The 11,946-nt window shown below is 44.3% G+C and overlaps 1 protein-coding gene across 1 annotated transcript in view; it reads right to left on the bottom strand.

Moving 5' to 3' along the window:
- Positions 1-3,814: 3,814 nt before the first annotated feature.
- The window catches only part of LEO1 (LEO1 homolog, Paf1/RNA polymerase II complex component), a 49,500-nt gene continuing 41,368 nt past the window's right edge, over positions 3,815-11,946 (bottom strand). The window contains 5 exon segments of the mRNA XM_033920899.1: positions 3,815-4,092; positions 5,159-5,259; positions 10,765-10,834; positions 10,836-10,952; positions 11,046-11,181. Coding sequence (XP_033776790.1) covers positions 3,985-4,092; positions 5,159-5,259; positions 10,765-10,834; positions 10,836-10,952; positions 11,046-11,181 — 532 coding nt within the window. The 3' untranslated portion in view covers positions 3,815-3,984.

The raw sequence follows: 11,946 nt of genomic DNA, 5'->3' as shown, positions 1-11,946 counted from the left end.
CGGTGGCTGAGTCTTAGGTTGATGTTACTGCTGCTGTAGAGGCTGTTTTGAAGGAAGCCTAGAGAAAGTACGAGTGGATTTTAATGGATACCTCCGGAGAGGAATTTTATACTGGCAAGCCGGAGGGGCCTTTGGTTTAAGTTTCACCAGAGACGCAAAGGACCGCTCGTGGTCCGAGAGGCGTTTCGTGGCTGTCTCAATGGAATCATCGAAGAGCTCATGACCCACACACGGGAGATTGGCAAGTCGATCCTGTAGATTCAGATCCATATCCACAATCCGGAGCCAAGCAAGGCGACGCATGGTGATCCCAAAGGCAGTAACTCTCAAGGACAATTCAAAGGCATCGTAAGAGGCCTGAAACATATACAGGCGGAGTTGGGAGAGGGTCTCCTCGAGGAGACGAAACTCCTGACGCCGAGGCTATGGTACGACCTCCCAGAACGAGCGGAGGGCATCTACACAGAACCGTAGGTAGGACTTGAAGATGAAATTATAGTTAAGGACACGGTTCGCCATCATCGAATTCTGATAAAGGCGGCGACCAAATTTGTCCATCGTACGTCCCTCCCTGCCCGGGGGGACGGCAGACCTTCGAAGATTTAGACTTCTTCAAGGAAGACTCAACCACCAAGGACAGGTGGGAAAGCTGAGCACTCTCAAACCCTTTCACCTGGATAGTCCGGTAACGGGACTCCAACTTGGAGGGAATAGCCCTGACCGCATAAGGAGTCTCCAGGTTCCGGAGAAAAGTCTGCCGGAGAACCTGATGCAACCGAAGGTGAAGCGCCTCACGGGGTGCCTTGTCAACTCCCAGTTCCACCAGGTATTCCTGGGTAAAGCGGGAGTCGGATTGAAGATCCAAGTGCAGAGCTCTGCCCATGTTAGAGATGAAACGAGGGGCAGACTCCAATCGAGACCGGGGTGCAGCCGAGAAAGAGGGAGAAACTTCCCTGGAGTAGTAAGCTGGAGCCTCAGAGTCCCGGGAACGGAAGACCAATGAGGATCGACTACGGCATGTAGGGGGCGTCGAGGAATGGCCCCGCGCCAGATGGACCGAAGAAGACTCTGGGGTCCGAGGAAAATCGCTGGGGAAGCCTCGGAGAAGACGGGGTATAAGAAAAATCCCCAACTGGCTTTGAAGCATGCCCTTTAGAAGCTGGCAATCGCCTCGATGGGGAACATACACTAGAGCAGTGGTTCTCAACCCTGTCCTGGGGACCCCTCAGCCAGTCGGGTTTTCAAGATATCCCTAATGAATATGCATGAGAGAGATTTGCATACCTGTCACTTCCATTATATGCAGATCTCTCTCATGCATATTCATTAGGGCTATCCTGAAAACCCGACTGGCCTGGTGGTCCTCCAGGAGAGGGTTGGGAACCACTGCACTAGAGTCCAATTCGAGGACGTGTCTGGATGGTCTCGAGGTCGGAGACTGGCCCCGACAGGGCGGGGAAGCCCGGGCCCGTTTAGAAGCGGCGAGCCTCGCTACAGTAGCGGGGAAAAAAATTGTCCCCGGCCTGGACCCCCGAAAAGTCACCGGCGACTCAGGGGAAGAAGACTCGCTCAAGGGAAACCAACGAGTTTTACGCGTGAGGCCTCGAGAGATGAGGGGACGCTCAGGCTGGTCAGACCTTGACTGGATCGAGACCAAAGTCAAAGGTGTCGAAGTCGGGACTAGTTGGATTACCACCGAGGAAAACTGTGTGGTAATAAAAACCTTAAGCATGTCCTCGAACTTAGGCACCGAGACCAAAGGCAGGTGGGTCAGAGGTGCAGCAGTGCGCTCCTTCAGAGGCAACCTCGAGGAAGAGTATTCCCTACGGGAGGAGGCACGCTTAGATTGATGTCTCGAAGACGCCAAAGAGGCAGCGCTGACATGAGATTCCGAGATAGGCTTCTTCGCCGGCATACCTGAGGAGGGAAGAGGAGACTTACCCAAGGTCGGAGTAGCAGGAGGGGCCAAGGCTGACGGGAACTTTGAGGCTGAGGTGCACAACGAGGGCATTGAGGCCGAGCTCGAAGCCAGTCCCGCAGGATCCATGAAGCCAAAAAGTTGAAGAATTTTGGCCACCCATCGATGAAGAGCCCGCGGTTGCAAAATCGCACAACAGGGATGTTCTGCACCTAGGCACTCCACACACCAATGATGAGGATCGGTGATGGAGATAACCCGGTTGCACTTGGTACAGTTTTTAAACCCGGAACGAGGCCGGGACATAAGAAAAAGGAGGGTTGCGGCCCCACGAGGCTAGGCGGCCAGAGGAAGACCGGGAACCCGGTCAAAATTATACAAACTGAAAAAAATGAAAATAAAGAAGTGAGAACAGCGACTCTAAAGAAGTGAGCACAGCGACTCAAAAGAAATGAACCAAATAAGCCATGGTGCAAGAGGGACGAGATTGCGCGAAGCAAGGGAGCAGTGCTTCTGGCTCCGCGGAAAACAGAGAACTGAGGACACGCAGAGGAGATGCATGCCCTAGGCAGGGCGGGAGGGGCACGCGCACATTCGCCAATCGCAAGCCTGACGGTCTTCGAGCAAGTCTGCTTGCAAAAACGTTCGTTAAGGGGCTCCATCGGTGATGTCATCCACATGTAGAGAATATGCTGCCTGCTTGTCCTGGGATAAAGAATGCATTTGTGTGTATGTTTTATAGACAGAAATGAAAACTGGAGAGGTGAATCCACACTCCACCACCCATGCATCACAGACAGAAAAAACTTTCATTAGCGTCAAAAAAAGCCACTGCTTCAGGGCCTCAGTGAAAAAATCTCAGTTCAATGGACACACTATCTGTTCAACGTGTTTTTCCTCTCCTCCTCCATTGTGCTCATTTGCAGAGGAGAAACACGTCAAACAGATAGTTTGTCCACTGAACTGAGGGTTTTTTTTTCACTGAGGACCTTAAGCAGTAGCATTTTTTGCCACGAAACGATCGTCGGCTGGTGGACTTCACGGTTTGGACTAAGCATTTATTTGAAGAGATATCACTAGTTTTTTCACCTCGATGTCCTCACACTAATGAAAGTTTTTTCTGCTTGTGATGCATGGGTAGTAGGTTCACCTCTCCAGTTATCTGAGGTATTTTCTTTTGTTTGTGAAGCTGACTTGGTGAACAGCTGTTTTGGCAGTATCATTCATAGAGTGAATTTTTTTGCTTTTCTGTTTTATAGACAGATACACAGATACACACACACACACAATCTTTTCCTGTATAAACTTATCTTTCAACAAAGCGCAATTACATGGCTACTAATAGTCATTAACTTTGTTTCCAAATACATAAATTTTAGAAAATGTATGGATGTTAGCAGTTTTAAAATTACACACAAAAACTATGTTTGCCATATTGTAAACGACAAGACCTATTTAGAAGCTCTTCATGTTACTGAAAAGGAAGTCCCAGTTAAGGCCAGGCTCCAGTGAGGTAGTGTGAAAATTGCTGGTGTCTAAGACAGTGGTAGCCAGCCCTGTTTAGTGAATTTTTAAGGTGGCTTATGAGAAAATCAATGAATTTATAAAATGAGTTTATTCAAGAAGAAATCTGCACTAACATGCTTGCTATGGAGCAATCTCCAGCAATTAAATTTATCATAAGCTGCATGTTCTCATCTTCATGGCTGAAATTAGAGAAGGCTTTTCATCTTCTGAATCCAGCTCAATTCAAAATTTGACATAAGAATTCTTCCTGTATATTAGGGCCTTATCTAATTACCCAGAAACTAAAGAAATGTAGAAATCAAAACAAAAGGAAACAGCTTTTCAAATTTTGTTGAACTGCAATCTGCATCGAATGAAATAAATAACTGGTAAGTGTAAAACATAAAACATTTACATTTATTGTTTACATCTTCAAAATACATAAATGAATCGCTGAAATTTTTTAATCAAAATTTCATTATGGTTTACTTACAGTATGGTTCTACTACAAATGTACAGTTCTGTTTCCTGAAAAAGGAAATTTTGTCCATTTTTATATCTTATAATTCTTCCTCCTCCTCTTCCTCATCACTGATCACATATTTCTTGTGCTTTTTATTTGCTTTGTCCTCTTCTTCTAGTTTTCTCTTTCCTGAAGGTTCAATCTCCTGAAATAAATTTCACATAACAAAATAAAGGAAAATCTTCTACTCGTACGAAGACAGACTTATAAATAATGATTCCCTAACAGTCCTGACAAAAGCCACAATGAGAAAAAGGAAGAATAGGGACTTTTTCTGTGGTCACAGCATAGCTGCCAAGTTATTCAGTTCTGAGATGAGATTTTAGACCAGTTCTAGATTTCCAACAACCCTATCCTGATATTTTTTGGAAATCATAGCACCAATTTCAACAGACAAATAGAGGGACTACAAATACCACACCACTTTGATATAAAAATTCAAAACCAGGACTGGCTAAAACATCACCATCTTAGAACTGGATGGCTTGGCAGCACTGTCATCGTGCAAATCGAGGTGTGGCCGCTGTGCTTTAAGACACCCGATGAGAAATGTCATTAAGAGTCTGCAGCAATTCTACATAAAAACGAGTAGGAACATGATTGATAAGTTTATTAACAACAGAAACTACACTATACACTTCACAAGTATGTGATATCAGCAACTATTAACCAGCTGTCATTCTTGGAGTATACACCTTTCTTTCCTGGTCATATGCACAGAGAGTCAAAGACGGACTTCTTGGCTTCGCGGAAAACTGAGAACTGAGGAGACGCGCCCTGTGCTGGGCAGGAAGGCACTCGCACATGTGCAGTGCGGGCGACTCGAAACTTCGAGTTTCTTCAAGCAAGTCTGCTTGTGAGGCATCTGCATCCGGGCTCCGTAGATGACATCACCCATATGTGAGAATACCTGCCTGTTTGTCCTGGGATAAAGACATGCCGCACACTAAAAAAAAAAAATCCCCTGTTGCTGTATGCCAGCCCTGTGAAGCATGGTTAAGAATCTCTGCTCTAGAGCAACCTGCATGAGGAATTTCACGCAGATCCCTACAGGAAGAGATATTAGACAACATGTTGCTTTGATGCCCATCACTTATGTCAGTTATATATTCCAATGCAGCAACATGTCACAGGGGAGTAAACAAAATTTTTTAACCAGTGGCAGTTATTCTTTAGAAAGCGTCAAGTTTTTAAGATTGCTTTCAGCTCACCTCATCATCACTGTTGAGTTTCTTTGCTTTGAGTAATCGTTGTGCTCTGTCTTCATCGGACCCTTCATCACTGTCTGAAGAATAGATTCTAGCTCGTTCATCTGTAGGAGAAGAGAGTATGGATGAGTGCATAGATTTTACAGCTTAGTTTTGCCATTATAAAACTACCCTGTGATTTGAACATTAAAACAAGGCCCTTTCTTCTCTGTAGGGTTGAAAGATCTCATTGCACATTTTTAGAGTTACAAAACATCGCAGAATGGGACAGAACACTAGTAGAAAACCTACATCTTCAATTCAACAGACAGATACCCCACAATGATAAAAACATCCTTAAAAAAAAGAATACATAGCAGAATTCAGATGCTTCCCCTTATTTCAGCCACTTTCAACCCAGTCCTCAGGGCACACCTAGTTCCATCAGATTTTCAGGATATCCACAATGAATATTCATGAGTTAGATTTGCATGCATTTGGGGCAATGCAAGTAAATCAATCTTATGCATATCTGTAACACAGAAACAAATATTCAAATTTTTGTGCCAGGGGAATGGGACTTATAAACCGCCTTTTAATGGTTACATATTCAAAGCAGTTTACATATATAGATGGTCCTGGCTCCGTGCCTGGAATGTTCCAACACCCCAATTCTTTCAACACCTTCCATGCCTCCATCACCGTTTGCACTTTCTTAGATTTCCTGTTGATGGCATTCCACCCGCATCTGGTATGTTAAGGGGCTCGATTTGGTGTAACTTTTACAGGGTGTTTTGTAGGAGGTGGAGTCTGTGGTGATGTTACTGAGATGGAGGTAAGGAGTGGCCTAGTGGTAGAGCTGCTGCCTTTTTTCCAGAGGTTGAGGGATCAAATCCCAGTGCTGCTCTAGTGACCCTGGGCAAGTCACTTAATCCTCCATTGCCCCAGGAACAAAATAAGTACCTGTATATATGAATCTTTACTAGGAGATCCTAAGGTGATTGAGGAGGTACAACTTTCTATCACTTGTTATTTGGAAGAGAATGATACAGAGGATGTGCGTGACGGGATCCTCTGGGCTGTTGTGCGGAGGGTCTTGATTAAATGTGGGGGGCGAGGAAAACGAGGAACAGAGATGAGCGGACCCTGTATTTGAGGGAAGAATTATTGAATCTGGAGTTATAGCATAAAGAAACAATAGATCCTGGGTGGTTCATCAATTGAGGGCTTTAAGACAGGAACTACAGAAGTTCCAGCTGGAGGATGTGGTTTTTATGAGAGTTAGATTGAAGCAGAGTCTTTTTGAATATGGGAATAAATCTAGGGCTCAACTGGCTAGATTCCTTCGAAAGCAAAGATCTGTAGCTATGATCCAGGAAATCAAAGGGAGTGGAGGAAGGGTTCATCGCACAGATTCTGAGATACAGGCCTACTTTATGGCTTATTATAATGATTTATATAAGGGAGGCACTCCAACCTCGGGGGAGACTCTTGGAGCTTTTTTGGATGGTTTGCTTTTACCACAGCTGTCCCAGATGGAGCAAGAAAGATTGAATGAGCCAGTCTCGGAACCTGAGGTGCTGGGGGTAATTCAAGGTTTGAAGCCTGGAAAGGTGCCTGGGTTGGATGGGTCTACTGGCCTGTTTTATAAAAACTTTCAGGATATACTTAATGCTTTGTTGGTTAGGGTAGCAAATAGGGTTCACGAGGGTAGCGTTTTCCTGGGATCCATGAGGGATGCAGGAATAATTATCCTGCTGAAGCTGGGGAGGGATGTGACCAGTTTCGGGGCCTATAGACCTATTTCACTTTTAAATGTGGATGTTAAGATCATTGCTACGTTGTTGGCCCTGCGGTTGGCTCGCGTTCTTCCATGGCTTGTCCAAGCGGGGTTTATACCTAGGCGCCAAGTACGGGATAATGTGCGACGTACCTTGCATGTGATGTGGGAGGCCCAGCTTCTTCAGGGGGATGGCAGTGGCAATCAACGCGGAGAAAGCGTTTGACCGGGTTCTTTGGGATTTCCTTTGGGCTGTTCTGGCTAAAATGGGTTTGGGTTCATCCTTTTGTTACTGGGTTAGAGCTTTATATGCCAGGCCTAGGGTTAGTATTAAGATTGAAGAGTCATACACAGATTTTTTTCAATTGGAAGGGGTACCCGGCAGGGATGCCTGTTGTCCCCTAAGCTCTTTGCATTATCCATCGAGCCTTTAGCGGCTGCGATCCACTCCCATCCAGGTTTGCAGGGGGTCCAGATGGGGAATCAGGAGCATCGCATTGCATTATTTGCTGACGACATTTTGCTATATCTTCGCGATCCAGAAGATACGCTCCCCATTCTTCTAGATATTTTCCATCTTTATGGGTGTCTGGCAGAGTTCAACATGAACATGGACAAAACGGAGTTGATGGGTGTTAATTTGGAGGAAGGTGTGGAAGAGAGGATTCAACATGGATTTCTTTTTCATTTGGCGGGGCAAAGCTTCGGTATTTAGGGATCCAGATTATCAGGGATTTGGCCCAACTTTATTCAGCTAATTATGAGCCTTTATTGGCTTTGGTGCAATGGGATCTCCAGCAGTGGAGTGGGTTGTGGTTGTCATGGTGGGGCCGTATAGCAATGTTAAAAATGAATATCCTTCCCAGGCTGTTGTTTTTATTTCAAACACTTCCTATTCCAATTCCCCGGGGGATATTGATGGGATTGAAGAGAATGTTTTTTCGGTTTATTTGGGGACTTAAGGCTTCTAGGTTGACAAAAAGAGTTATGTGGGCCCCTAGAGGGCTGGGAGGGCTGTACTGAATCTTCTCTAGTATTATCAGGCAGCTCAACTCAAATTTATTTTGGATTGGTCTTTGGAAGGGAATGATTTGGAGGTACAGATGGAACAATTTTGGATTGGGCAGCAGCCTTTGCAGGACTGGATGTGGGGGTCCTTATCTACAGGGGCTAGATTGCGGGGGATGGGGAATCCCTTTCTTAAACATCTTATTGTATTGTGGGGTAAATGAGAAGGCAGTAGGCTGGGGGATGCGGAGACATCAACTTTAGCTGCTATCCGGAAAGAACCCACCTTTGTAGTGGGTAGTTTTTTCAGGGTATTTGTTAGATGGGAGAGATTGGGTATCCAGGTATTTCGGGATGTACTTCAGGGCCATGAGATCATCCTTTTGCTACCTTGCAGCAGAGATATTCGTTGCCACCCTGGGGATTTTTTTTCAATATTTACAACTTCACCATTAAATACAAGCACATCAGGGGTGGTTGGTGGATTCCCAAGGGGGTAGGGAGCATATGGAGAATTTTTGGTTATTCGTTGGCAGGGTACCCCATCCCATTTCTGTTATGTATTCTTTTCTTCGGGGCTGGACTAAAACAACCTATTTATTTTGGAGAAAGCAAAGTAGGAGGCAGATCTCGGGTCTCCCCTGACCGAGGGACAATGGGGCATAATTTGTTCTGAAATCTGAAAGAGCGTCTGTGTGTGTGTTGGTTCAGGAAAATGCATACAGATTTGTATCTCGCTGGTATTATAAACTTGACCATCTCCATGTTATGTTTCCTACTGTACCTAATGTTGGGAGATGTAGGGGGGGGGTACCTTTTTTCCATGTATGGTGGACTTGTAGCTAGAGTTGGACCATACTGGGATATGATTACTAGATATCTGACTGAACTGGATTGGGGGAGATAGTATACTCACACCTCAGACTTGTTTATTGGGGCTACTAATTGAGAACTGTATGGTGGCACAGAAAATTATTGCACCTAGGGTTGTCAGCAGCCAAATGTTGCTAGCTTCTTATTGGAAAAGGGGAATGGTACCATCTGAAGGGGAATGGAGGGACCGGCGGTGGGTCATTTGTTTCATATGGAATTTGTAACAGCTAAACAACATGGTTATTTTGATGTACATTATCGGGATTGGGCTTTGCTTTTTGGAAAACTTCAGGGTTGATTGTTAGTGGATTTTTGGGTGGATTTGGGGATGGCGGGGGTTGTGGATAGTATATTTAGGGGTGAGGAGATTGGTGGGGTCTTTGGATGTTCATAGGGAGGGAGGGGAGGGGGGATAGGAGTTCTGTGGGGTACTGTGTGCAATGTTGTTTTTCTTTACTTGTGCAGTATGAGTAGTGCTGACCCAAGTTGGGTATATGTGCTAGGCCTTGTATAGCAGAATGGATCGTGTGGGTTGTTTTTTGTTTATTGTATGCTGGTTCTGCATATACTACTTTGATGTTGGTTTAATTTCAATAAAAATTTGATATAAAAAAAAAAACCCTTTTAAATCATCCCCCCCAACCCCTGGTACCTTTTTAGGAAGCCCCCTCGCTGGCGCATGGCCTCAGGTCTCCAGCGGTGCAGAGCAGCCACGATATCTTCTTTATCCATGCCTGCCCCCGCACTGCTTGCTAAGTAGCTGTGGTCAGTTCTTGCGAGTCCCGTGAGAGCTGACGTCAAGCCATTCAGCGGGCGGTATGAGGGCAGGCTGCCCTACACCCACTGGAGACCCGAGCCCGCGCACCAGCAAGAGGGCTTCCTAAAAAGGTACCCCGGGGGGGGGGGGGGTGATGAATGTAAAAGGCAGGGAAGGTACCAGAAGATAAGCCGCAGCTAATACCATGGGGCGGCTTATCTTTCCAGTTTTTAAACATAGGCTGCCCTTTCTGCAGCCTATACATGGGTGCGGCCTATGCAGAGGGGCCTATGTGGGGAAATATGGTACTAATGCACAAAGTAAAGGTTTCCCATACTTTGCTTTGTAATACAAACTAATTCTGTGCTTTGAACTATGTGTATTGTTGTGTATGTTGTATTTTTTTTTTTCTTTTATCCAATAAAAATATTTGCATTAAAAGTAAAAAAATATGATTCTGAAAACAAATCTAACATTCTTTTCAGTCTTTAACTACCCATTTTTGAATGTGCAAATTATATGGTTGACAATATTATGCATTTGTAACCTAATGTTACTATGTGCTTTTGGGAACAAAACAAGCATAATATAATTAAAACAGTGAAACTAAAAGAAAAAAATAGGGCTGAGGATGAAATATAGTAGAAAAGATGAGTGTATACTAGCTGGGTGACCATGACATAAAACAATAAAACAGGCAGGAGAATAAACAGAACTTGGGTGACGGAAAGTTCACTAATGCAGAAGGTGAATGATCTAAGTTCACCAAGTTTACTTTGGCAACATGCACCTTTGCTATAACTGACCGCGACAGCCAGGTTTTGATGTAGAATCTAATCAAAATCTCAACCTGCATTTTCTCTTAAAAAATTATCTGCCTAGCATTATTATCATCATCATCATCACCATATCAACCATATAGCACATATATGAGAGTCCAGGTACTCTGCATCCGCTATTTAGGGAGGAGAGAACATCATCAGGTTTTTCTTTCTCCATACATATACACTAGAAAACAGAACACCGCCTTTCCCATGGTTAAAACGTATGCACACGATGCTCTCACATTTACCTGCATTTTTTTTTTTTTTTGGGGGGGAGGTTGGGAGACACATTTCAGTTAGGTCATTTTACCCTCCTAAATGCCATTGAAACAGTTCATACCACACAAAAATTTGCAGGACTCTAGCTGGCTAAAATATTAAACAGTACCTCTGGAGCCTCCTTTATATCTGTTCTTAATGGCTGCCAGGCTGATGGCCTCCTCGCTTTCTTCCTCCTCGATCATATCGATCAGGTTCCAAGTAATTTGCACTCAGCCCGCGCTGGTGCTGTTTCTCCCTCATCCGACGCTGCTGAGACTCTCTACGGATTGATGCTCTCAGCCGCTCTTCTTCTTTCTAAAGACGGAGAAAAAGCAGGACAAAAATTATGCAGAAGGGCTTCTAGGTCTCAAATAAAAACAAGAGAAAGAAAAATAAGAACAGCAATACCTTAATCATTTCTGTACGCTGGGATTCTGGGTCCCGGCCAGCCATTGGCAGAATTCGGATCTTTTGTGTCTTTGAACACCTATCTGCAAGAGACAGCGTCATCTTCCTGTGTGTAGCACTGTCTGTAGAGTGAGGCCTGTTAATACATAGGAGTGATTATCTTTATGATGCAAGCCACCGTTCTGGAAACAGTTACAATATGCAACAGAAAAACCATCTGTTATTTATACTCCAAAACCTAACTGTATGGCGCTCTATCCTAAAGCAGATGGACATCTCAAAATGGTCATAAAACGTCCATCAACCAAAAACACCCAAATCATGATTTTTGAAAGGCAGACTATGGATGTCCTACACTGTAGTTCATCCAAATGGAAATGGGGCATGTTTAGGGCGAGACTAGGAAAAGCATAAATTTAGGATGTCCAACAGCAATAACTGAAGAAGAGAAATGTCCCAAGTCAAGAAAGGACTTCTTAAATTAGTCCTGTTTCAATCACATCCAGGGTATAAAAATGTGCCCTGATTGAGTAACTGACCACTGGAAGAATTAACGCATGACCCCTCATGAATCACCCCAGTAGTTATTGCTTTCCACTTTTCCTCACCTCTGAAAGTTGACACCAGAAAGGGCAAGTCCTAGTGACTAGATTAAAGAATCAATGATACATCTGAATGGTTTTGACTATCCTATAGAACAGTTCATAAAAATATTGGGAGTGACTTTAGATCGACACCTTACCTTAGAACACACAGATTTGTTACTCAGAAAATGTTTTTCAGTTCTTTGGAAACTCCGAACCATTAAGAAATATTTTGATATAGCTTCCTTTCGTTTGTTAGTTCAGTCATCGATACTGAGTATCCTTGATTATTGTAATATAATCTACCTGGGCGCCTA

Source organism: Geotrypetes seraphini, chromosome 14, assembly GCF_902459505.1.
Source record: "Geotrypetes seraphini chromosome 14, aGeoSer1.1, whole genome shotgun sequence".
In the NCBI taxonomy this organism is placed as follows: domain Eukaryota; kingdom Metazoa; phylum Chordata; class Amphibia; order Gymnophiona; family Dermophiidae; genus Geotrypetes; species Geotrypetes seraphini.
Note: the sequence above shows the minus strand (reverse complement) of the source record. Positions and strands in the feature narration are given on the sequence as shown.